Source organism: Augochlora pura, chromosome 3 (assembly GCF_028453695.1).
Source record: "Augochlora pura isolate Apur16 chromosome 3, APUR_v2.2.1, whole genome shotgun sequence".
NCBI lineage: Eukaryota > Metazoa > Arthropoda > Insecta > Hymenoptera > Halictidae > Augochlora > Augochlora pura.
Window position 1 is genome coordinate 6,852,404 of NC_135774.1, and position 27,935 is coordinate 6,880,338.

The 27,935-nt window shown below is 33.2% G+C and overlaps 1 protein-coding gene across 1 annotated transcript in view; it reads right to left on the bottom strand.

The window, feature by feature from the left end:
* The window catches only part of LOC144467887 (potassium voltage-gated channel protein Shaw), a 288,098-nt gene that overhangs the window by 25,638 nt on the left and 234,525 nt on the right, over positions 1–27,935 (bottom strand). The window contains exon 3 of the mRNA XM_078176874.1: positions 15,300–15,494. Within this exon, the coding sequence (XP_078033000.1) occupies positions 15,300–15,494 (195 nt within the window). The remainder of the gene's footprint in view (positions 1–15,299; positions 15,495–27,935) is intronic.

Consider the following 27,935-nt stretch of genomic DNA (forward strand, 5'->3'; position numbering starts at 1 on the left):
GATTTAAATTCTTATAAAGTTTTAATTATTGTATATTCTGCAGATCCACTTTTGTCATAAATACACAACGATTCGCAGAATTGGTATTACAAATGCAAAACAGTAAAAACATTTAAACAATTTGAAATTATTACTATATTGTTGTTAAAATTATTAAGAAGAGAAATAAATGTCTAAGTTGTTCCAGCATCTTGCAATTAATGATGACATTTGCTATTTTGCATAAAAAACTGCAGTCTACATATAACTAAATCCATGTAATGTAAAAGAGTATGTAAAAGACAACTGACAATTATTTTACTTAGAATATGTCCATCAACATTAACGGTGCTAGTAATTAAAGTTGTTTCACACTGATTAAATAATCTGCTCCATGTGACATCCCAGTTAATGCGTATATAATTATCCCGATAGTAATTAATGATAATTATATTTTCATTGAAAGAATGCGTGATTGTGGGTGTAGAAAATCAATATGTAAAGTATTAGTGTTCTCGAGCAGTAGAAATATGTAACACACAGTGTCTGCCATTAATATTCGGATATTTTTCAAAACGCAATAACTTTTTTATAACTGGATTAAACGACTTAGAACTTTTGATTAGTATGAGAATTTTGATGTTAACCCTTCGCATTATAATATCGCATAAGATATATTTATTTTGTCGAACTTGAAAGTTATATACTTATTTTATATCGAGATGAAGTACTACTCTTGAATTATTATTGAATTATTACTTCAAACATTGAAGTAAGTATATAGTAAATATAAATTTCCATTTCAGTATAGGAATTTATTAGTGATAAAGAAGTGCCAAACATATAAGAGGTTGAAATAGAACGTTATGTTAATTTTTGTTTTATGTTTAACTAGAAGGATCTATGATGATGTAATATTCACTAAACTGTACCATTCTGATCACTAGACTGCAAATCTTTATACATTTCTAACACGCGCAGACTTTTTAAATGCAAGAAAACATACATTATAAATGTCTAATAACATTTTCAGTTTATTTGTACAGTGCGTAGTCGTTAAACTTAACGTTAGTTTATTACGTAATCGAAGGTAACCTAAAAAAAAAGAAGCTCCCATTTTTGCAAAATGACGTATGGAAATGAGAATTTGCATAATGATCCACAGTCTACTGAGTACAGTAAATTTTCCCTAGAAGTCCACTTTACGACCTTACTTGGATTGTTCTTGTGCTATTCTTACGCCTCATATACGTTATTCCGATGTCTATGCTAAGTTTCGGCAGAGTCAGTCAAGCGTATGATGTGACACACGACGCAGTTCCTTTGACTAAAATTCCCGGGATATCAATTCATAATGTAATAACCTTTCTAATTTTAACATTTTATAACTCAATTTTGTTTAACATATTGCTGACAGTTTTCTGATTAAAATTAAACCAAACATGATATAGTTTAGACAGATATTTCTGATTATTTAACACGTTGACGCCGGCATGGGCCACCGGTGGCCCATGCTTGTCTGTTCCATGGGGCGGCCTGACCCACCGGTGGCCCATGCTAGACTGTCCCATGGGGCGGCCTGACCCACCGATGGGCCACGTTTGTATATCAAAAAATACGTAGTACAAAATGTAATTTTATTGATTTAACATTATACATTAACATTTCTACCTTATAATCAAACATTGAACACAAGATACACAACTTATAATTTAATCAATACATTTAAAATATCTATTTATGTTTCCGATGCAATTTTTTAAAACATTTCAAACAAAGTGCCGGCTTATTCGGACAACTGCTACAAAAGGTCATTACTTTTTTTGTTTTGTTTGCGGCATACTGTATTCCTTTTAAGTTTGTTAAGCGTTTGTAACACTCTTTACATCTTTTCCTCATCTTCCTCGCGGATCCTTGGTATGAACTTAAAAAATGTTTTTTCCGTCTCCTTACTATTAGTTCTTCACTAGGGGGATTCTCAACACTTTCCAATAGAAAATCAATAATTTTTTCTCTAAATTTTAAAATTTTGTAACGTTTGGTTCCCCACTTTTTGTGGATGTACCACGCATTTACTAAAGAGGTCCCGCATATTAGCTCCATGACAACTTTTCGATACCATTTTACTGTTTTCCGTAAAGATTTATAATAGGAACACATCTGATCAGATATATCAACTCCCTTTTTCGCACTATTGTAAGAAAAAACGGTATCTGGTTTTAATTTATCACCTTTGCCACGAATAATAGCGCAATTGTGAGATTTCGAAGTGGTTAACATGCACAGGGGTCTTTTGTCGGTCCACTTCAAAAATTTCACGCCGTTCCGATTTTCAAGAGATATAATGTCGCCGCGTTTATGTTTTTGTTTTGCTTGCGGCGGTAGAAATTTTCTGTTCATTTTCACTGTACCGCAAATATATGTTCTCTTAGTGAGAAGTTCTTCGGCTAAAGGAATACTTGTATAAAAATTGTCGGTAAATAAAATCCGGCCCTCGAATAATAGATCTCCTATCAATCTCATGACTACATCATGAGAATGTGTTTTAACAATTCTCGTTTCATTTTTACCGGAATAAATATGCACATTGTATGTATATCCGTCCGGAAGGCAGAGTTTGTACAGTTTTATTCCGTACTTGTGCCGCTTACCTGGTATATATTGACGAAAACTAAGGCGTCCTTTCCACGGAACCATGCTTTCGTCAATTACTATATTTTTTCCGGGTTTTACTGCATCTTTGAATGTACGAACAATTTTATCAACTACATTTCGAAGTTTATGTAACCGATCCTCGGTTCTAGCCGTATTATTATCGGAAAAATGCAAGTATTTTAATATTGCTAAGAATCTATCGCGTTTCATTGCTTTCTGTATACGCGCATTCGCATACATCGGCTTTTTGGACCAATATAATCGAATTTCGGGTACTTGTACTACACCCATAATAAGCAAGATACCAATAAACGTATTCAATTCACTTTTTGTAACGGGGTTCCATGCTTGTTGATGTTGTCTCCTGCCATATGCCGCATTCACTATGCACTGTACAGCGTATCTATTCGTCTCTTCAACGATGATCTCCAATATCTCGTCCGTGAAGAATAATTTATACAATGCAACAGGATCGTCGCAGTCCGTCTCTTCGATCAGTAGCTCTTCTTCTTCCGAATACTCTTCCACTGATGCAGATCTTTCCGCTATTTCGCGCCATTCTGCGTCATCATCTTGGTCCTCTACATCAGACTCCCAATCTTCTTCCTCCGTGGTATTTCTATTAGTTGCCGTGTCCGATGATGATGAAGGTATTCTAGTTCTTCGTCTCTTTCGCATGATTCCAGATACGGATTCATCAGACGAATCACTGAATTCCATATCCATTGTATCTATTTAGATGGGTAAAAATTAAAAGTAAAAAATGCTAACCGCCTTTTTAGAAGGAAAGAAACTTTTTACTACCGTTACACTTACCGGAAGAAATGTGTGCTCAGATAATTCGTTATGTCAGAACTCTACTGACCTCGCACTTCACAGACACTTCACACAGAATACTTGCACGCTAACAGTACTCTTTCTCTCTTGCCGTCAATTCTAAACTCAGTAAAACTCACGTCGTGGTCTAAATGTTCGATAATGGTCCCTCATTACTAGGTCACGCACTATATATTCAAAAAGTGTCGACTGGGGCGTATTCATTTCCCCAAAAGTCACAGATTTTCTCCACTATGCGTGGGCGGTTCTGTACTTCTAATTGGGCCGCCGAAGATCGAGAGGCGGGTCAATGCTCGCCCAACTAAAGCCCACCCCGAGGCCCGCGATTTTCCAAAGGAAAAACAAACCGATCTTTGGAAAACCACGCGACAGTCCTCGGCCACTTAGCCCGGCAATATATATCTTTTGTCAGCGGCCCAGAAACCAAATACTATTGGGGCCTCGAGTGCCTGGCCGCCTGGAAATCGTCAGTCGTAGCTTCGACGAAATCGCCGCTCGCACTCAACATAATTTACGACAAACGCACGACTATTTCTTTTTCCTAGTACGACATTGACCATATACATCGTTTGCCCGTCGACCGGGCTTATGGCCATAAAAAACGAATTAGGGTTTTTCCCCAATTCAAGCGACTGGCCACCGCGGGTCCTATCAGCAGGTTAGACCACCCGCGGGCCACGTCAGAATTTTGGAAATTCAGTCTATTCGAATCAGGTAGTGGGTATTAGAGCGCAAGCATTAAACAGTATAATTTGGTGCCACGCCGCCCCATGCAGCGGACCGCTAGTTGAAGCGCCGCCGCACGGAACGGACCGCGAATATCCGCGCCGGCGTCAACGTGTTAAAACAAAATCAGTTACGATGTAATTGGTTTTACTTTAATTGCAAGAATCTGACCAATATATTAACAAAATTTTAACGTATAAAAAATGAAAAATAAAACAGTTACGGTATCGCTTTCATTCTATCATTATTGTGTATTTGTATTAATGTATACCAATATGTTAGCATCTGGCTTTTAAGTTCGCCGCGTGCCCTGATTTTCTAATTCATTTGCCTAATTCTGGATTCGGAATTAACCAGGACACATCATGATCATGAATGCTACGCCTCTGACGGCCATTACGCATTTAGCTCCCTGTGGTCGCCTCTTTCGACACAGAGCACCCGAGGCGCGTGCCTGTTGCTTTCTATGAACACGTGTAACATTTAGACGATCATCGTGGAGTGAGAGGCGCTACAGGAGCCAGGGGGCGCAGCTCCCGCGATTCTCAGATTCGTGCCGATTAATTCCGAGCCTTGCTTTAAGGTGTGTCGTAATGTTTTTCATACTTTCCAAAATTAATATTTTAAATGTATATGTTAAATTATATCATTGAATGGAACAGTCGCTGTAAAAAGTATTCGTCCAGCTTTCAAAACGGAATAATTTTTTTATAATTGCACATGGCGATTTAAATTTTGATGTGATATTAGAGGAATTAATTTATTAAATTATGGCTTAAAGATAGCTTGTAAAAATTGCATTTGGTTGTAGTGATAAAACAATTTTTTTTAACCACGTTTTTTTGAATTTTTCATCTCAGCCTACAAAAGAATTTAAAAATCAGAAAAATTTGAAATAGATTGACACAGACTCAGACTACAGCCACTGATAGATGTAAAAATTACCCGTTTTTGGCTGAAATTCATCAAAAACTGCTATTCTTACAAATACTAAATGTTAAGAGTTTACAGCAATGTTAATTTATATCAATTAAATTTTCATTACGGATATTGAGATCTACAATATCACTTTCTATAATATTTTCTTCGTTATTGTAATATAGTTTTTAGAAATAATTTTTTAGCCATTATCTAAAGTAATCATTTCGATATATCAAAAAAATTTAAATCGCTTGGTCTGGTCATAAAGAAATATTCCGTTTTTAAAAGTGTTGCGCGGTGCGTTACAGCGTCGATCGTATTTGACGACGATTGAATAACGCGCCTACCTCGCGATAAATTAATATGTTGAGGATAGATTTGAGGGTGAACTGAGATGGAACAAGGTGCCGTATTTAAACAAGGTTTAATAATAAAAGGACGAACAACTTATCACAAACTATAACACTATGTACAAAATGTCGTTTGTCGGACTAGATGAGAAGTTACCGAGTGCAAAGTGGAAAGTGAAGTAGGTACGCTTCTCATCCTCCGATTACGCCTTCGTATGTAAATGGCGTGGGTGGAGTTGGTATTTCATTGGCTACTTAAATTATCTTAAAACCAATGAATATTAGAGAGATGGCCAAGAAGAGAGGACAGCAGAAATCTGGGAATTCTCCGATTTTCATTGTATTTAGCGTAGCTGTCGCTGGCCGTACCCCTGCTCATGGCCACATCTGGTATCGGTTGTCGAAGGCCCGAAAGCTTCGACGCGGTATTATGAAGAATCTACCTGGGGTTCGTCATAACTTAATTACATGGGTCGCTCGCGACGCAACAAAAAGTATTTGAAAATACTTTTTACATCGATTGCATAACTGTAAAATATAGATGCATATATATTTTTAAATATAATGCAAGATCTTAAGAGCGTGCTGTGAGTCTTCAAAAACATATTTTTAAGTATCCCGAACAAAGATATTTATGAAACTATTAGGTCAATTTATGTTTAGGTGGCTGATTCAGGAATTTATATACAAAATACCAGCCACATTTTTAGGTGCAGAAGGTACCTTAATAAGATACTTCAACTTTTAATTGCAACCAGATTATGGAAAAATAATTTTTCAAATATTTGGAATGCTGGATTTCAAGTAACGTATACTACATAAAGTTTTCGAAATTTTTGATTGTCGATGACGAAGCACCATGTGGTAGTAACGACCGCAAACACGCTTTTGAAGCGTCGCGTTGAAGCGTTGAAAATGTTATTAAGGGTCAGTGCAAAAATAATTGCGGTTTTGAAATATTACCTTCAAAGCAAAATGCATGTTTCAGCTTAAAATACATTTTACGTATAAGCCTACATAATGCAATACCAAAAGTGATCGCTAATTGCTATTAAGCGCAGATTCGACATAAATAAATAATTTAAACAAAAGATATAAAAAACATTTTGTGCCATTAAATAGAAACTATGTTTACATTTATACAATAGATATTGACAATAGAAAATACGTTTATTTCTCTAATGGCATCAAATATTGTTCCTATAGAATCTTTTAGAAATTTTTCGATTATTAATCGTTTTATAAAAATGCATCCTTAAATTCGTACTTAAACTGTGTCAAATGACCATATTAAAAGGATGATAGCAACAACCGTTTTTTTACTATGATATTATGGTAACCCATTCAAAAAACAATTTATCCTACAATTAACGTCTACAGTTATAGCGATAGAGAGTGTAATTATTTCGTAAAAACGTAATGCACTTTTAAACAAAACAGATTTTTGTTTTGATATCTTTTAAAGTTTTATTTTATTTAGAATTTGCAATAAATTCAGTATAATAAGATATAAATAGTAATTAATTATAATAATGATAGTGCCAAGTAATATAACTACAAGTGATAAACATATGTAATAAGTAAGAAAAGATTAACAGAATTTTGTATTAAATAGTCTAATTTGAAATGTAATAACATTGTTAATAATATAGATGAATAATACCGTTGACATCTTAATTACCATAATTAATAATGTAATGATCAATTAGGTCAATTAGGAAGTATAGATTTGATAGTCTAGTTAATTAAATAACAATTGTTGAAGTGTAACGTGTTTTGATCCGTTAAAAAGAGTTTTTTTGTTTTCATGCTGAAATCAAATAGCAATTATAGACTGCTTGTTTCTTCGAAATGGTAACACGAAATTTCAAACGAATTTGAAAGGAAGGAATCCTAGCACTGCATTAAAGTACTTTGGTTTTCATTTTTTGTACTACTAAATACATGATTAATTTAGTTAAATCTGTTAAAAGGTTAGGATGGAGTACAATAAAAGTTTCCAAAATTGTACAATAACACATAGATGAATTATCAAAAAATATTCTCTTAGCAATTTAATATCAGAGTTCTATTTTAAATCCAAGTCATTTAACTTCTATTGAAAACTTAAAAATTTGAAAAATGCTATATTTATTAAACTTTTTACTTCAATATGTTATCGTTTGTTGAATCAAATATTTAATGAATTAATTGGGAGAAATAAACATATGTCCTATGAAATTCAACAGTGAAATTTTCTTTTGGATGTAAACAATCCCAGTTAAAACGTTAATAAAACACGAACCAATAAACCTTGTCTACCTGACTGCAAATGATATAACAGTTTCTTTGCAAAAAGTTCCTTGACTTTGTTAAAGTTATGTAACTTTGTTATGTTGTTCAAACTTTCTCAAAGTTTCCGAGAAAATCAAATCTGATATTACGATATCATCCTTCGACAAATGTACATGTGTTACGTAGCTCAGTAACTAACTTATCATGTGAAATATAGATACATTTACTGTGGACAGTAAATAAACTACTGAAATTGAAACTGAAAACAAAAATTCAAATAAATAATCACTGTTTTGTTCTTCCGTAATCTTAACACGTTTTACCAATACATTTGACATTGTCATATTTTACCCATAACGTTTTAGCTCACTGAATATTGATCTTCATTCGTTGAATATTTTATTAAGTTTTTTCACGAGCATTACAGAACATTTCTCGAATTTAGTATCGAAGAATTGAAATAATTTTTGTAGTATTTTAAGTACTTCCGTCTTTCACTTGTTTAATTTTAATAAATAAATAATACGAAAAATATAGAGTTAACCATGCTTTAAAATAAACAGAAGAGTAATTAGCTAACCCACAGTAGTCAGCTCCATTATACTAGGTTGTTTATAAATGAAATTCCTCGTTCGGAGTTCCACAACACGTGTATTTCCTTCTCAATGTGGAAATGTTGGAGGGAGGACTAGATTCCGTATGAGCACAATGTCACCCATTTTGATTTGGGTTTTGCACGGTACTCCACTTATACCTGGCTCGCAACTTCTGTGGATATTCGCGGGACCTACCAAAGTAGTTCATGGAATCTCTTATTGGTTTGCCGTCTCAATACCTGGGAGGCGGATTCGTTATTCAGAGCTGGTGTTATTTTTGCTATTTTCGGTCTTATTTTAGTAGGACACCCGTTAAAAAATGTACTAAATTAGAATTGATTAGCATTAAAGTTAGAATGGGAAAATAGCGGACGATGGAGATTAAGAGCATCCAGAATCTCTTTCGGAACAAATGATGCCAACTGATCTGGAGTTGGGCGAATTGGAGCAATACAATGAATCTATTGGAAAAGAAAATATAAAATATGTGACAAGTGCCGAAAGGCAGATGAGAATGATGCAAGAGAAGAAACAGCGAAAAGAAAGACTCAGAATGTAGAAAGTTAAACGATATGGGAGAATGTAAGAAAAAAATTAGCAAGCTAATTTAGCACATCATAATGCTGTGATTTCAAAGAGATACTGGAAAGCAGTGAAAGCTTTTACCTAGGGTAAAAAATGTGAGAGTCATCAAAAGTAAATGGATGTTAAGCACCAAGAAGATACAAGATGGTAAAAGATACAAAGTTGAAAGCTAGAAAGACAGCAATGGGATGCAGGCAAAAGCCTGGAATACATTATAAGAATTCTTATGCTCCAGTACTGAAGCCAGATACTGTACGAGTTAATAAGATGACAACGAAACAATGTGACGTTGAGCCAACGTACTTATACGGAACTCCAAAGGAAGAAGTCTTAATGGAGCAACCGCCTGGTTATGATACCGAAAAAGTATGCCGTTTAAGATGGAGTATTTACTGGTTACCACAATCTGTACACTATTTGTACAAGAAAATAAGCGATGATTTAGTTTCTCTAGAATGGAAGAAATTGGAAGAGAGCCATTGTGTGTTTAAACGGAAATGCAATTGAGAATTCGATAAAAAGCTTACAAACTCAGTTTAACTTAATAGAATGAAGAAAGAGGAATTTTTGGAAGATTCGTATATGTGAGATGAAAACTAATATGGAATTAATACAAGAAGAACACGTAAAATATTAGAGGAATATGGTATAATATAGAAGATATAAAATTACATAAAACGACTTCGGAGGGAATTGTGTTTTATCATTCGTCGTACAAAATAGTGTAACTTCATTCTGAAAAGCTTTCTTATAAGATAATAAACAATAGATATAGTTACAAACATCTAAATGATACCAAACATTATAAGTTGAAATACGGAAATTTTAATTGGGATTTATGTGTAAGTACTAACTCAATATGTTGTAAGATTGAATGGCAACAGCGTTGCGTGAAAAAGTAATAAACAAAGTATGATTGCACTCTCAACTAGGGTTGATAGAGATTTTCCTAAATGTCACGTATTCTATCTCTATCCTTGACGTTGAACAGAGTACGAGTACAGGGGCAGCACGATCGCCAATGATTCTCTCACGTTTGTGATTGGTCATGTTACGTCCCTTTACTACACTGCCCTCTAGCCCTACTCTGCTGATCTGCTCATCCGTGATGTCACAGATGATGTTACGGAAGGGCTCGGAATGATTCGGAACGGAACATGATGTTGTAAGGGGTTCTCTCTGCCTATTGCTACCGTGCAGCATCTCGCTCCCAGCGTTGTTTCCATCTGCTCAGAGCACTTCAGGCACGTACCGCGTGTTAATGCTTTTTTTTTTGTCACTGATGTCCTCTCTAGACCTATTTTATTGTATCTCGCGATAATTTCGGATCGTTGATAAGTATGGAAAACAGATCTTAAAAACCATTATTGACTTAATTGTTAAAATTGTATTAAGGTATGGGGAAACACAGTAGCGCACTTTCGATGACTGATTCTAAAATGAATTTGATCTTTTAAACTTTGGTGTATATTTATTTCAGTCCCTTTTTGAAATTTTGAAGAAAAGCTGTGGAGCCTACTTTAGTGTATTCAAGCATGGTGCTCGCATAAATCTCCGTCGAAAGTATTCTAGGAGAAATTACATGATTATGGTGGAAATAACAAGTGCACGAATGACACCATGCTAAGCGTCGCAAAATAAAATTACTTTTTACTGAAATCATATCTATGTCCACCTTTTACGATAAGACATGTATGTGTGTACTTACGAACGTTGTATGAGTTCCAGAATCTATATTTCATTATATTCATAAACGATAATATAATTATAAAATAAATATATTAAATATCCAAGTGTTAAATCAATTAAGAACTCGTAAACAGTAAATTAACAATTAATGTATAGTAAATTATTAAAAAGTTATACAAAATTTCCAGCACTGCTTGGCAATTTAAAACAAAGTTCCTTTTTTCCGCAACGGAAATGTTAATAATCACAAAAATCTTTCTAACTATTAGGGTGTCCTATAAGTTCTCTTTGCACCACGCTATGTATGATCTCGAGAGTATGCTCAATTCCCAGGATGATGGTACATAATCAATTTAATCAAGATGGGATACGTCAATCGGCATGAAGTTTGGGTACCAAACCAATTCACGGAGAATGACCTTATGAACCGCGTCTCTAGGTGCGATTTGCTTCTTCAGGAACATGAAAAAAATCCTTTTTAAAAAGGCTCGTCACTGGAGACGAGACTTGGATTTTATACCAAATTGTGCATCGAAAACGTACTTGATCTAAGGAAAATCGACCTTCAACTGTTGCGAAGCCAGGACTTTATCCGAAGAATGTCCTTTAGTGCATTTGATGGGACTGGAAAGGTGTAGTATATTACGATCTTCTTCCACATGGTGAAACAAGGCTTCCATAAGGTAAGACAGAAACTCTTACAGTTTCATTGGGACGTTCTACCTCATAATTACATAAACCTCAAAATATACGTGGAATAAAAAAGTGTGCTCTTACATCAAATTCTGTCACTCATTTATTACATCACACAATTAAATTAAGTAAAAAAATTACGAATAATATTGAAAGTATCGGATGAACTGGATATGTCACTTTGAAGCTGTATAGTTGTGTCCAAATAAAACAAATGGTAGAAAAAAATCATAGTATATCGTAACCTACATTATTCTTATAACTTCGACATAACCTACATGTTCAGTTCACTATAAGTGAATAAATTTTTCATCGTGAGATTACTATAATAAAATGACTTTATTCCGTATTTTCGGGGTAAGTAGCCCAATGTACGTTGTCACCTAAGCGTCTCCAAGCTAATTACAATCAATTACAATAAAGTGTACTTTTATGCGAGCACCCACAATACGAGATGTACGAGGACTTCAAACAACCCAATGCGCCCCTCGTTCCTGATCCATAAGATAACTACAAAACATCATACACTAAGTTATGACGAGTATTCGGAAAAGAGAAGCCTAAAATTCAATTCTATGGTAAATTGTTCACGAAAATAGATTCTAATGTTTCCGTAGGCATATTAGTTTGTATCATTTTCGAGTAAATTATGTATCTTCAGTTTATTAGTTGCTCTTCATATCACGAGGTGAAATAAAAATAAAGAGCAGTTTTATCTATTTCAAGTTAACTGAAGAATGATTTAATCCTACAACTATAAAATCTTTTATTGGTACATTTTCGTTCATTTCATCAATGTAACTAATATCGTTCCATTTTTAATAGGGAGTTATTCAAACTCCAGTTCGTTTCAAGCGATTAAGCACATCCGTGGAAAAAGTATTCACATATCTGCTCCGATTTTTGCAATCTCGCTCATTCAGTATAAAATACTGAATTGCCCTAGTTTAATCCTTTGTACTCGATTGTCACCCTCGAAGGGGCGGTGCAAAACTAGCCAGCAACTTGTCTGGTTCTTTTCAAAGGACATATTATAATTGCATATTATTATATCACATTCAAATAAAGTAATTGTTTTCAACATTTCATCATTTTATATTTTATTCAATACGCCAGTTAGCAACTGTTCGCATTACTTATAGCTAATCAGGGAAAGTTTTTCTAATACAAAGAGGTAATATAAAAGTTTGATTCCCGAAATAATCCTTTGTATTTATTCGCGAAGTAGTAAGCAACTGTTTAAATGAAATATAAAATGATATAACGATAGAAATAGTCGCTCTACCTAAATAAAATTTGTTACAAAATTTTATTGGTACAGAATAATATATAAAGTATTTGTGGAAGTACCATGGTAAATATGCAGTTTAATTCCAGCGTTTCCAAGGAACTTATTGAAAGTAACATTAAGATCCAACGATAATAAATTAGCTTGATTTACTTTCTGAAAAAAAAATGATTTAGTCTTATCTGTACATTCGGAATTATTTTTAAATTTTCTTGACTTTAATGTATGTGTTCAAGGGTTATATACCACTGACAAGTTCAACATTGTTAAAATATCTTGTGAAGTACTATTTTGAACAACGTTACTTATAGATACAATAGGTACACACTATTATTTTTAAAGATACTATGTAACGATGTTCCGTTGCTACTGCTATAATTAATCCTGCGTACACTTACGCGTCTATGGCGGCGCGTGGGTCAATATGGCACCCGAAACGTAAATGATTAATGGTTAAAGTGGTTTAAAGTAAAACTCAAGTACTGGAAATTTCCTTGCGTTTAGTAATGGTATAAGGAGAGATGGGCCCATTACGGTTATCCCACTACAATGCGACGGAAAATGTTTACTCTCATAAGTTCCTCAGCGAGAGATGATAATGTTTCCATCGGTGCTTACTGACGGATTATTTTTAAAAATCGTATTTTTATAAATGCGGTATTATTATGGCACTAGATATTGTATGTACGATTAAAACTTTTGTCGCTAATACGAAGTTTCACTAGAACACCTAGCGGATTATAACAATCAAACCTTTAAAATCAAAGGAGTAGGGATGAAGTTGGTTTGGTAGCGGCTCATTTGTATAGCTGTTGACAATGTATGAAAAGCCGGCAGTCATATACTGCATAGGCATTGTATATAATGCCCGGCGTTTTTAGGCAATGTATGAAATATGAGAATTACCTAGGCATTCTATAGAATGACAAATGCTATTTAGGTATGTAGAATGGTCTTGATAAGGCTATGCCGAGGTTATGTTAATGAAATATGAATCGTTTCATACATTATCTAAAAACACCGGGCATTATATACAATGCCTAGACATTCTATAAAATGCCGGATTTCAAACTTTGCCGATAACATTGACAATTGGGAACTATAAAAACAAGCCGCAATTTATTGTAATCATTTTGGTATTATAATCCGAATGTTCCATATTTTATTGGATTAATGTTTATTTCAACACTTTACCGACCGGTAGCCTATACCTTACCCAGTGGTCATGGCAACCAATAATATGTTATTTATTATTGAGATAGAAGTGTTAGATTGTATTACTGTAAGTGTTCGGTCTCATACACCGCCATTGCGGTGGCCACTTGGACGCATTACTGCAGTTCATCATGGACAAGACGGTGTAATTCGTGCAGTTACAGTGAAAACGATCACGGAGAATACAAAAGTTGTGTTAAACGCGTAGCACCACTTCCCTTATACGAACAGCATAACACTTAATGTATTATAAGACGGTTTTCTTTTATTCTATTAATATGTTAACCAAAACATAAATCTAATACAAAGTAGTTCATAGGTTATGTCAGGTTATATGTCAGTAGTATAAGCAATATATATATATATATATATATATTGCTTATACTCAAGAAGACCAAACGCGAGATAACCATGGTCGGCTGCGATAGCCGAACCACTCGACGCGATGCGACTAGTCCCAAAATTATCAGGTGTCATCGGACACCACTTCGATACCTCCGTAAGCAAATCCATTGACAGGGCAATGTACAAACCATTATTTTCCAGACCTTTCCATATCCTTCGCATCAATAAACTAAGCACAGTTTCTCCAAATCACATCCCTACTCCGACGACCAAATTGCACCACCCATTCACCAACTAGAGACCTTTTTCACCCCATATAGATATTAAGACAATCAATAGAAAAATCATAAAAGTCGACGGTATACGCGACACGATACGGAACCGACGGAACACAAAGGACACTCGCTAAGAGCACATCGAACAACACAACAGTCTCTCGCACAGAATACCTCGAACATAATTTGTACGATCAAATACTAAACTAAATTTAAATTTAGTATAATACTTTCAAACAAGTCTGAAAGTATATAAAGTTGTTACTATTCCTGCGTCGAGTTCCAATCTAACTAGGCGTCGTTACATTGTAACCTCTTCAAAGCCCCGAGTATCGACGCGAGCAAGCGAAACGGGATTTACGACCTCACGAAATCCGGCATACGGATTTGCGATATTTCGGCGCGCTACAGTAAGCTCCAATATTATTACATAATTTTTTAATAATAGATGAAATAAATATGGTTCAATGCTAATGTTATGAAAATATAAAAATAATTATCTTATAATAAGAAAAATTGTTATGCCCATATGACTAGTCGGTAAAGTATTAAGGATTAACGCACTTTGAGATTTGAATTTTTGAAGTCTTCTCGAGAAAATCTACAGGAATATACATAGGAAAGTAAAAAATCTCTGGATCCATAAAGTGAAATTTAACCAATTCCTGATCTAATCAAATCTCTGTTTAACATTTCTGGCGAATGTACTTCAAGAACTAAAAGAGAATACCTATTACATCTATATATAGAAGATAGATAGAATAGTTTATAGTTCAAATCAAAAGGTAGCTCCATTAAACAGCATATTTACCAAACACAGTCTTGATTGAACTAAAGTTACTCTAAATAATTGAAAGATGTTGTTACAAACCTTGGCTGCCATTGAGGAATAGGGTTCGTCGAACAGCGACCACATTTGGGGCTTGAGCTTCTGCCACCAGGTGAGCGTGCCCGCGTAGTACGCATCCTCGAAGCCGAACTTCCTCGCCAGCTCCTCGTCGGTTGGCTTCTCGGTATCAAGGTCCAACCTGTCGAGGACTGTCAGCGTTTCCTGCGTGTCCCGATGCTAGAAGAGCGGGTCGGGGTGGAAGAGAGGGGGGATGCAACAACGATCGTTATTCGTACCTGCGAAAGTCTCTCGCTCTCTTGAGGGTGCGTTTAGTTTTTTGTTTTCGTTTTGTGCTCTCATTGGAACAGATAAAGCGCGTGCAAAGCGTACGTGAATATCGACACATGGAACAGAAAGTATCATTCTGACACGAGCTACAGAACTAAATCTAACCGCCAATGCGCAGTGTTACGAACCGCTGATCTTTGTACATACTTATCGTTAGCTGCATGAAAATAATGTTTACGACCATCGTAAAATCTTCTAATATTTATTGCAAGTTATAGAGGAAGGTCTAGAATAACAAATTGCCACATCTACAAATTCATTTTATGTTTGAATTTTGAGTTTCAAAAGTCATGAAGAACGTATTTTTGTAATCGATCTTGAATATACGTATTATTACAAAATGTATATTTTAAAATGAAGTAAATAATATTGAATTGTTTTATATAAATTTGACGGCTCGAATAATGATTCGAGCTATACTCGTCACTATAACCAACTATACGATGAGCTACAAAAGGATGCTGGTAATATCGTTTTCGGTGATTAATGATTATCCATAGAATGCCTCATGTTTTAGCTATGATGAGCTGTTATAAGTGAAAATATTTTAATTATTATGAATGACTGTTTGAATGATGCATTGTGTTGAGGTAGGGCGTCTTGCCGAGGCATAGTTATTACTGTCGTTCTTGTGTCAAGGAAGTGCTGCAATTTTTGAAATATCAAAATACTGTACTTTTTAAAACAGGTGGTAATAATGATTCCTAATCGTACAATAAGTTTTCGAAAAGCCATAAATAATGGTAAATACCCTTTTTTAATCAAGTATTCTGTTAATTGACTGTTACACAGTATCATTCTTATATACTGTACATTTAATTATGAGCATATAGCACAAATAAATAATAGTAAAAATATAATTTTAAGAATCAATGTTATAATACATGAAGTATGTAAAATATAAATCACCATAAAAGTGGCGTGAATGTGTGAACCACGGACTATAAAAACAAGAAAAGTAGTACCAAAGGATATAAGAATCGTTACCTGTTCTTCAACTGGCAAACGAAACTAGAATTAACGCGATCCAGTGTTACTATAAACACGAAGAAAAAATCAATGTACGCGCATGTGTCTTCACCAACTACAATGAGCAGTTCTGAAGTGGTCAATTGTATTTCCTAAAAGTCTAATCTAATCCAAATTTGATATTATTGTAAAATAAATAACTCCATAATAATCTAAAAGTTGGCTTCATATTTCAATTTAGCTATACAGGGTGTCTCAACAGTCACTCGCAATCAGGAATCGAGGGATTCCTGATGTCATTTGAAGTAACTTTTTCCTTAGAACAAATTCAATTCGCGAATTTGTTTACGAATTGTTACCGAAAAATAGCGACCAATTAGAGACGCGATCAGCTAGCGCGAGGTGGCTGAACCAATGAGTGGATCCTTCGTTCGCTCGTTAGCTCAGCCGCTTTACGCCGGTTGGTTTCTCCTCTCATTGATCAGTGTTCTTCATTAATAACTCGTTAATCAAACCATGCAGAACGCTTTTGCTAAAGGAGGAGATACTTCAAATGATCACTGGAACCTGTTATTTCCGGATTGCAAGTGATGTTTGAGACACCATGTAGATTGTGATATTAGTATGGTCTGTCAAGAAAGCGGGATACTCTTGATTTTGCTTGGTCCTCTTAACACATTCGCATCGGGAAACGAGAATTCTCGTTTTGCGAGAAGTGTGCTTTCCTGAAATGAATAGAAATACCCCGATTTCTATGAAAATTTAAGGAAAAATAGCCCGATGCGAATGTGTTAAAGTCGAGCTTATTGTATCTAGGCACTGTCCTTATGATCCGTGGTGTTAATGAATCAGATTAGGACATGAGAAGGGTGAATTTGTATTATGGCATTAGAATCTACTACTAGAATACTACTTATGGCAGGTTATGTTTTAGGCAGTAGAATCTAATGTATGTCAGTCAAGATAATAGACAATCAATAATAGACAATCTATCCTTTTAAATAATTTAGAATATGTTTTTCATTTAACGGGAACAGAATAATTTTTATCAACATTTGAATATTATTCACATGTTAAGAATTTACAGTAAATAAATATTTAATATTTAAATAACGTTTAGAATGAATACTATCATTATTTGCTACGAATATTTCTAGAATTTCATCTAATTAGATCGGTGATTTGTAACACTGCGTGTCCATTCCGAAAGTCGCAAGCCAAGGCAATTGGTTGGCGGCAATATCTTGGTTAGAATGGCAGCCCTTTTCACTTAGTTTCGTGCGTTTTATTGCGAGAGAGGGTGGAGGAAAGCGCCGCGACTCGGTTCTGATGTACCCCACGTGACGCATCTGTTACAACTGCCACGTGGAGCTGACTGACTTCTTGAGCAAATGGCACCGCGGTGACTTCTTCCGAGTAACGAGCACACTTTCGTATACGTTGGAACACAGTGGAACGGTTTGTCTGCTTTATACCATCGTAGGGAACCCGCAGGAAATTTTCTGCGATACCATGAATCATTCAGTGACTGCACAGGGTGCTCCTTTACCGGTAACAGCTTGAGAATACGTCACTTAATGATTCAACCTATCGTGTTTGTTCTCCTGCTCGATTTTCACGTTTACTGCGGATTGGGATTTCTCGAGATATCGTTTAACAAGGGATCGAATGACAGGGTCAATTTTTGCAAGTAAAAGTTATTTTAATAAACATTCACTTTAGGTGTGACAATTCTGATTCCGATGGCTGTGGAATATGTTGTCAAGGACATCATTGTTAACATTTCCCTATACACACTCGTGTCAGAAAGTATGTTTACACCATTTTAAAGGGAATAAATTTTTTAAAATTGGTTAAAATTAATTGAAATTTTTGAGATATTAGACTGACTATTTTTCTCAATGATGAGTATACAAAAATTGTTTAAGATTCCAGTTGACTGGGATGACAATAAATTGAGAAATGATGTTAAAGTAAATGCTAAATTGATCAATACATAAATAATTCATAATAAATAATAAATTGGTTTTTTTATACATTTCTTTTTGTCCTAGATTTTCTCTCTGGGTAAGCCAATATCCGCTTTCATTGCGATCAACCTGCCCTCTTTAACGAAAGGTATCGCTACAAGGTCTGGCCTGTATTTGGCATGGACCAAACTTTGGTGCCAAATACGTGCGATATGTGGAATCAGATGGATGCCAAATTCATGACTTTCTTATTGAGAAAATTAATTTAAATAAAAAAATATATTTATCAAGACGATTATATTATTGTTTTTTGTGACGTAGACAAGTTTCATAAATATAATAGTTTATTTTTTTTATCTTTAACAAGATCAAAACAAAAAGATATCAAACCATTGTCAAACATTTATAGAATAAGTTTTTGTGAGTTTTAAGAGGTTCATATTTTGATTCTGTTGTGAAAATTACAGATTAAATTTTATTTAGAAAATTCACTATCTTTAATTGAATAATTAAATATAAATAAAATAATTATAAGGGCATAGTAATCAAGGGATGAGGGACGCATAATAATAGTCACACCTTACTCTACGTATTAATTTACTTCTCGTCTTAATAACTTGAATGAGTTCAAAGTAATGTAACAGCATTTTTCTTAAATTGTTGAAAGGTTTTGTACTTGATTTATTCATTTTCACCACAAATACGTAACATCCGCGATCTAATTATAAGCATAGATTAGGTCCGGATTAGGACTTGATTAGATCCGAGTCAATATAGTAACGATAGTTTTCTCGTGAATATCTTCACAACTAAATTGTCGAGATCACACCATGTATAGAAAAACGTTGTTTAAAATAATGTCCTCGATGTCATATTTTGAAACCATCAGAATTGTAACTGGATCTCTAAAAGACAATGTTTACTGATAATTGGAATCACGAACATCATAGAGTAATGATTTAAATGGTTCGTCCGATGGAAACTTTCAACCGCTGAGATAGGTTGCTGTTACGGATAACAAATTTGTAGAAAAAACATATGAAATCTTCATTGTCACTTGAACGTGATTAAAACGTTTTTCTCTTATTTGTTTAATTTTGTAACATTAATCAAATATGTATTTATCGTTTATAAATTAATTTACAATTATATGAATATGCAACTACTCTGTAAAACCTAAATATAAGAAATGAACATAAAGCGATATCTAAGCTCTTCTATTCATTTCCAGCTTCGATTTTAAATCTTTAGGAATCGATCATCGTTTTACTATATTAGACGGACTAATTTTCGAAGAATGGATCTATCGAATATTTTTTAGCATTAAGTTACTACTGGTTGCTAACATCACGAGTACATACCCACCCTGTTTTCCACAATTTCGAAAACGATGTAATTAACCCTTTTAATATACAGTTCGTTGTTTGTTTTGCGGTATGTATGACAAAGTTCTACCACGACCTTCGTACGGTTCACAATACTAATATAATTAAGTACAAGTAATATGATTTGAATGACATTCATACATACAATACGAATATATTACGTATAAAGTCATAATAACAATATAGAAGTTACATATTCCTTCTATTATAGTTTTTATATTAGTCAGCATCGAAAGGGTTAATTTCGTTGACAGAATCAAAGCGTTTTTTAAATTATCTTATTTAAAGGAATTTGTACAAATAATCTACGAAGTAAATATTTTTCCACATTTGATTTGTCTTGCTTCTCGTTTTCATGCCACCGAATGGATGCAATAATGTAGTTAATACGATAGTTGAATATTATGAAAATGAATTTAATAAATGAAGCGTTGTTCTTTTTTCGAGAAAAATTTCATTGGTGTTAGATTGCTTCGAAACGAGGGTCAACAGTAAAAATAATATTTACTCTCCGTCCTCAGACATTTTGCACTTTAACTTAACCAACCTCAACGAATTTTGTTAATAAGACGTAAGACGATTTTGTTAATAATTAACGCAAATGCAATCTGCAGTTTTGTTTTTGTGTAATTGACGAAAAACAGCGACCAATGAGAGACGATTTCAACTGACGCGAAGTGGTCGAGTCAATGGAATTAAAATCATTACTACACTGCAAGTTTTTATGCAAAATAAAAATGATCTTCATTAGTTGCAAGAAGCAGGAACTACATAATTACTTACTTACTTCTTTTATTAATAATTGCTATTACTACCATCATATTTTTGAACACTTTAAATGATTTTGCTGTTTTGCATTTGATTGACAAATTTTTATCATAAATGCTTAAATTCTACAATCTAGTTATTAATTATTTGATCATTGACTATGGAAGGTTCATATACCATGATCAAAACTTTCGGAATCCAAGCGAGATTTCGGGTACGAGGACATGCGACAGTAAAGTACTCCCATTAAACGAATGAAATCATTCACGGACATAATAATTAAATTAGGTTTACACGATATTATGTTACGAACGACATATTAGTATACGCTCGATGGAGCTCCAGAGAAATAATAATCACTTTTCACCCGTCGTGCAATATATGCGATACGCGATCCAGTTACTGACAATAAATAAATTACAGTCGAATCAGTTTGAGCAAATGAAGATACAAAATAAATTCCGATTCCATGCAGAGAGGCACCGAATGGAAGTATCGGAGTGCACGCGGTGCATTTCATTGCATCATCGAATCAATTCTGTTAATAGATGTTCGCACCTTCGTCTCACGATGGAACCTAATTATCAGAAAATTCGTTTCTGCCGTTAGATCGATCAGCTTTCCACTGGCTTTAATGAGAATCCGTAATTAATTAGTGCTATAACTTTCGTACGAAAAACAAATTAGACTATTTCGATTGACGCAAAAATTACGTCAGAATAAAACTTGCGATTCCTGCACGCGATGTATAGTTTTCAAGGTAATTGAACTCTTAAATCTGTCGAATATACGCACAACTGAAAAATAACTGACTACGTTTATTCCTAATTTTGTGTTTCCACTTATTATTACTAATTGTAAAAATGAGCGCGAATGGAAAGAATTTTACAGCCCTCCATATCACTGTATGTAAATTGTGAAAATAAACTATCTTCAGTGAGTTATCTTTGCATCACTAAACCATTGGCTTGTCTATACACGCACTATATACAATGTATTTTTAAATTTGTAGGACCCCTCCCTCTTAAGTTGCCATACTGTCACAGCTATGTAGTTAGAAGGGGGAGGTAAACACAAAGGTGAGATCTATTGTATTTTACCCGACTGTACTTTAACGCATTATTTATCCAAAACTTATCAATAGATTTGTTAATGGCATGATATAAGTATCTAAAACAAATCATAGCAATTTTTTTTTAAATCGTAAGATGAAAAGCTTTCGTAAATCGTATTATTTAAGATAATTTATTGATTTACGGTCGAAAATATTGTAGTTATTGAATGATTGATTAAGAAGTATTATATTATTTATTTTTGACTTTGAAGGAGTACTTACTAAAGCATAAATTTACGAAAATAAATCAATAATTATTTACCGCCATATTTACATAATATATGGTGAATTGCATATCGGTGTTTTAGATTACTTGGTTGATGGGAATATAACATTAATTATTTGTGCGTACTGCGCAGAGAGAATCGCGAGTTGTATGTGGTCAAATGTTTTCACGGTAGGTAGTGTGCGTTACGCTGTGTAAAAAGATATTGAAAAATACAATATTCCTCCACCAAAACATGTCCGACTTAATTGATGGTTACCGCAACGCCAATGTTAATAATGTGGTAAAATTTAATATAACGGCCGCCGCATGATAATAATAATAGTAGGAATAATAATTTAATGCTCATCGTCATGTCAATTTCACCAGTTACAGGACACTGAAGCCACACAGGGACCAATTGTTTTTCCACCACAATTTATAGGGATGTATGCTTATGTTTCTATCTTGTCCGTTTACTCGTTTAACCCTTTGCACTCGAGTGGCGACTCTGCGGTGACATTAAAATTGATGTAACACGTTCCAAAGTTATTTGCATAGATATCACCAGAGCTTAGATTGGAAAATTTGTTGAACGTGTAATTGTTATATGTGTCACGAGAATCAATTTTATATGCATAGAATGAATTTTATAAACATAAAATGGAAATACTGGAAGCCAGACAAATTATTTTAGATTTCTACTTGAAATGGATTCGAGTGCAAAGGGTTAATAAATACTCGTCTCTTTTTGGTATTTGTTACGATAATTGCATTTCATTTGTTCTTTCAGAAATTTCCAGTTTTCATTGAAAACAATTCTTTTAAGTACAATGGAATCTCGATTATTGGAACATCATCCGAACACTCTACTATCCGAACGTTTTATTGTTCAAATATTCTATTATCAAAACAGCAGGTTCGAGACATTGTAGATTTCCTAAAAACGAGGAAGCTAGTCAAGACGATTGTCTTTTTCGTAAAGGCATTTATACCTTTGCATTTTCACCTACAGTCGCTGTAAAAAGTATTCATATACTTTTTAAAACGGGATAACTTTCTAATAGTTGGGGTAAACGATCTAAGTATTTTTGAGATTTTTGAGGGATTAATTTACTAGGCATTGGTTAAAATATTGTTTTCAAAAATTGCAATTGGTTTGAAAAGATAAAAAAAGTCAGTAAAAATTAGACTTAAAAGATTATAGATTGCTTTGGAGATGACTTTATGATTTGAATAATTAAATTCAACAATTTAAAGATCAGACTTTGAAGTGTTTCATTAATTGTTTAAGTTTATTATTTCCTGAATTTCAACTTGTTATTGATTTGAAGTATTCTGAATTTCGGACATTATGAAACCAGAAATCCAAATATGAAATGTTTGGAATTCGAAACATTTCCATGCTCAAAATTTAATTTCAAATTATAGTTTGTAGTCCTGTTGTAAGCTTTACAATGACGTGTATTGATATTATTGTACATGAACTTTTATTAAAATTAAAATTAAAAACTCCTAGATATACAGGATTAATTAAACAAACTTTGTAAAATTTTCCATAATCCTTTTTTAAACAGCAACTTTGTATGAAATATAATTACGTTTAAAAAAGAATAAATATGAAAGTGATATAAAATGCGCGTTGTATTATAAGCCATTTTTACATTCATAAAAGTCTTCTTTTTAATAAGGATTTTTATGAATCATTTTTGTATTTTAACGTCTTATTTTCATTTTACTAGTGAATATATTGTTATTCGCAATGGAAATAAGTTCAGTACATACTCAAAAATTGAAATTAATTGCACTGTTGAAGTTTCGTTTTATGTAAACGAAAAACAATTTATAGAAAACGATGTATTATCGATAACACTATTTTATAACTTTTCATTATTATTTCAATTTGTCAGTGAACAATATTATCATAAAATTTCAAAAAATGATGAAATCCGAAAGTTGACAAATTAAAAAGCATATTATAATATAGTAATAATAGTTGCAGATACAGTTTTTATGTAAAATTATGTTGTGAATCCTAATGAGTGGAATTACATTGTTTACACTGTTAGTTTCTGTATTATACATTAAACTATTGCACTGTTGTTGCACTATGCATACTTGCTACCGAATCTAGAACGTGAAATTGTATGTACAGGTATATTTGAATATACCTAAAATATACCCAATATTACCTGAATATACCCAATATTTCCTGAATATACACAAAATATACCAGAATATACCCAAATGTCAACATATTATTATAGATACTGTTACATCAATAATGGATGAACATATAATTGTTATTTATTATTTTATTGATACATGAAATTGGTATATTCAAATGAAAAATATTTATGATTTATATATCTTAAATAGTTACTATTTTAAGTTGCGGATAATTTTTTAATTATAAACTAGTTACATTTCAACATAATCATAAGCAAATGAACTTATAGCAACGACATTGATCCATATTTCAGAAATTGTTATCTGAAGTTACATTTCAACTTTGAAGATTAAATTGCAATTATTACTGAATAGATTATTATATCAATTATTTATAAACTTAATTAAATATTATTAAATCAATGAATTATTAAATTAATTGATTGTAGCTTTATTACTTTCGGATTAATTACTAATAGAATTATTAATAAAATAATTAGAATTAAATTGAATTAAAAAATGCGCTGAGAAGTGTTGATACGTGGAATAAATAAATCTATGTATACTTAGTATATTTTTGTCATAAAGGTCCGCCATTAGAGTGTTATGAAAAGTACTTGTGATAAAGACAAATACATCGCAGTAAAAAATTAATCTGATAAAAGTGAACGCCAAATTAATTGGTTAACATTAATCTGTAAAGACACGGCAAATTTCCTAATATAAATTAGCAGTTTTATTCTAAAAATTATGACATGTATACGTGTATTACTTCTTTTACAAAACTGTCATACCTGGCGCCGATATATTGGCTTTCCAGCCCCCTGAAGGTTAAATACTGCTTTGTATAAAATTTCAAGCAGATTTAACTCTGTTAGTTGGAATATTGAATCTGCCTTGTAACTAATTCGGTGAGTTTAAAAATTGCGAAATTACAAGCGAAGTATCGTGAAACTATTATAGCACAGTTGCGTCGGTAGCTGACCTAACGGGAATATTCGTGCTTCTAGCATGTTATCGTGAAAGCGCATACAAACTTTTATATCAAATGGGTATTTTTTAATTGACATTTTATACATCATTTTTGGACTAAGATAAACTTTGTATGACTCACCTAAGTGGCTCATTCATTTTCTTGACATTGTTTTGAGTGCTAACTTCAAAATTAATTTTTTACTATATTTGATCACAAATGTTTGTAAAATTGAATTATAAATTGTTGTTACAGAAATATGGAATATTGAATGTTGATATAGATATGCATATATGTAGAGTTACAGAATATTAAAATATAGAAATATTAGAGACATTAATTTTTGTTGCTAAGTTGAATCAATGTAGCCATATTAGTAATTTAATATGTATTAATTAAAATTAAAAACTGTCTATCTTTTTCAACATATTTTTGCTCAGCACATCCTTTCTATCTTCAATAGATTTTGTTTCTTTTCCAATAATATTGCTGTTTTCCCTGTTTCATAAAATTGCAAACAGAATGTGTGAGAACTCGATATTTATAGGAAAATGTTTACATCGCTACATTTAATCCTCATCATTTTATTGTGATAGTTATTGTATTATCAATATTCTGTTAGTTTCACGGTTATCCATGTATTCGGATACTGTATAATGAGTAATACAATCTGCCCGATGAATACATTCAAGTTCCTTCGTATTAGTATTCTCTTCGGTGAAAATGTGTTCATCTTTTGTTTCTGAATACTGTAGTGTTATGTGTGATAATTTTCTCTAATTTTGTTGCATTTTACCAATATATGAAACATAGTTCACTGAATGAACGTGTGAAGTTGTAATAGATGAAATATAATATCAGTTGCAGGAAGACTTTTAAATTGTTAAATACTAAGATAATTAAATAAGTTAATCAAGTTTAACTTTTCAAACGAAAGTTATGCATTTTTTATGTGGAATAATGATATAAAAAGGTAGGAAGACCTTGAAAGTAACTTAAAAATGCGCAAGTATTAAATAATATAGTAGCGTTATTTGACTGCCCACTTGAAATATTAAGGGATATGTGTCAGTTTGCTTTTTTAAAGTCATATGTCTGCGAGATTTATTTACAATCTCAACATAAATGGAACACTCTGTAGATTAATATCTGCAGTCTAATTAGATCCCTGATTTAAAGAAGAACATTTGCTTCAGATATAGACAGACACCCGTATAAATTGAGACGTAAATCATTTCCAACAGAGCAGCAGTCCATAATTTATGTTAACCGCATTTACTACTACGGAAAAACATTCTGAATTATCCCGTAAGCTGATTGGCTACCTACTTTCGCAACTATCCCGCTGAAACTGATCAAATTTTCATTGCAGTAGACAGCGTTGTCGGTTATTATCGAGCATTAATTTCGTTCGTAAGAATGAGGGCAATTTCAAATGAATCGTTTAAAACATTGAGCATTATGGAAACCCGCGATGCCTCGAATAATTCCGGGACAGTGTCATACTTTCGGCCTAATTGGACGCCGATTGACAATTTGAATAATGTACAATGTACCGGAGACTCGTGGAATGTTATGCTGCGACTGCAGTGGATCCCATTTGAATATTACTGCAAGCTTGTCGTTACTGGATTTTGGCGAATGCGATATATCAGAACCGGAAACCGTGAAGTGCATTCGCGACCCCGATTAGAACACCTCACAGAAGTCGCGACCGCGATAATGATTGGTTTCACCAGAACTTATTTGCCGGGCATTGAAAAATCTCGTGAATCACTTTGACAAACGTAGACTTCATTAAAAACACGATAAAACGTCGTTCAGGTGGACACCATCTATTTGAACGTTGTGTTAGGTGTATGCAAATGTTTCAGCCCTTTTTCCAACTCCTCTTTCTCGTGACTGTTTTTCTTTCTCTTTCTAAGACTCAATTATAACGAAAGTTTTTTAACCCAAAAGTCATTCAATTTTATACTCAATTAATGTAAATTATATCCGAGATAACCATAATTTTTATGGCACTATTTGATTCCAATTCCGATTAATTTCGATATGTTCCGTTTTGTGAAAGATTTCAGAAACAGCAAATGATATTTGAAAAAGAGTCGAAAAAAATATTCCAAAAGCCATGATATTTTAAATACTTCTCTCCCGAACTCTGCTTTAAACAACATTACTAAAGTATATATGTGTAGTATCTATGTGTGTATGTTTTTAGATGTGTTGAAAAACATAATTATATGGTAGAAGTGATTTCATAAAGCGGTTAAGAAATTTACAACTTTCTTTTTGGTGTGTCTACGTAGAAATTGTTAATAAAAAACTTATTTATAAAAATTTACATTTCTTTGTTCATATACTCACACATCAGTGTTACATTAATTCTGAGAATAGTAGTCACGTTCATCATACAGTCCATAGTTACATTTACATCGAAGAATTATAATGTTTATAATCACGCTTTAGCAATACTAATCATACAACCCAGAATTAAAAAATCATGCTTAACCAGCGTTTCTTACTTACTGAAACGCTTTCTTCAATGCTATTTCAAATGTACAGCTTTTTATCGTTCATTGAGTATAGTATTGTTTTATGATCAATTATTGTTACTAACTCATAATAAAATTAATGATATTGACACAATCACAGCAGACAAACAATTGCACGAATAAGCGGGAAATTACAACAATTAAAGTATCATTCTACACGAATGATTAAAACGAAACAATAAACTGTTGCATACTCCTAATATTATACTACATACGAACAGCATA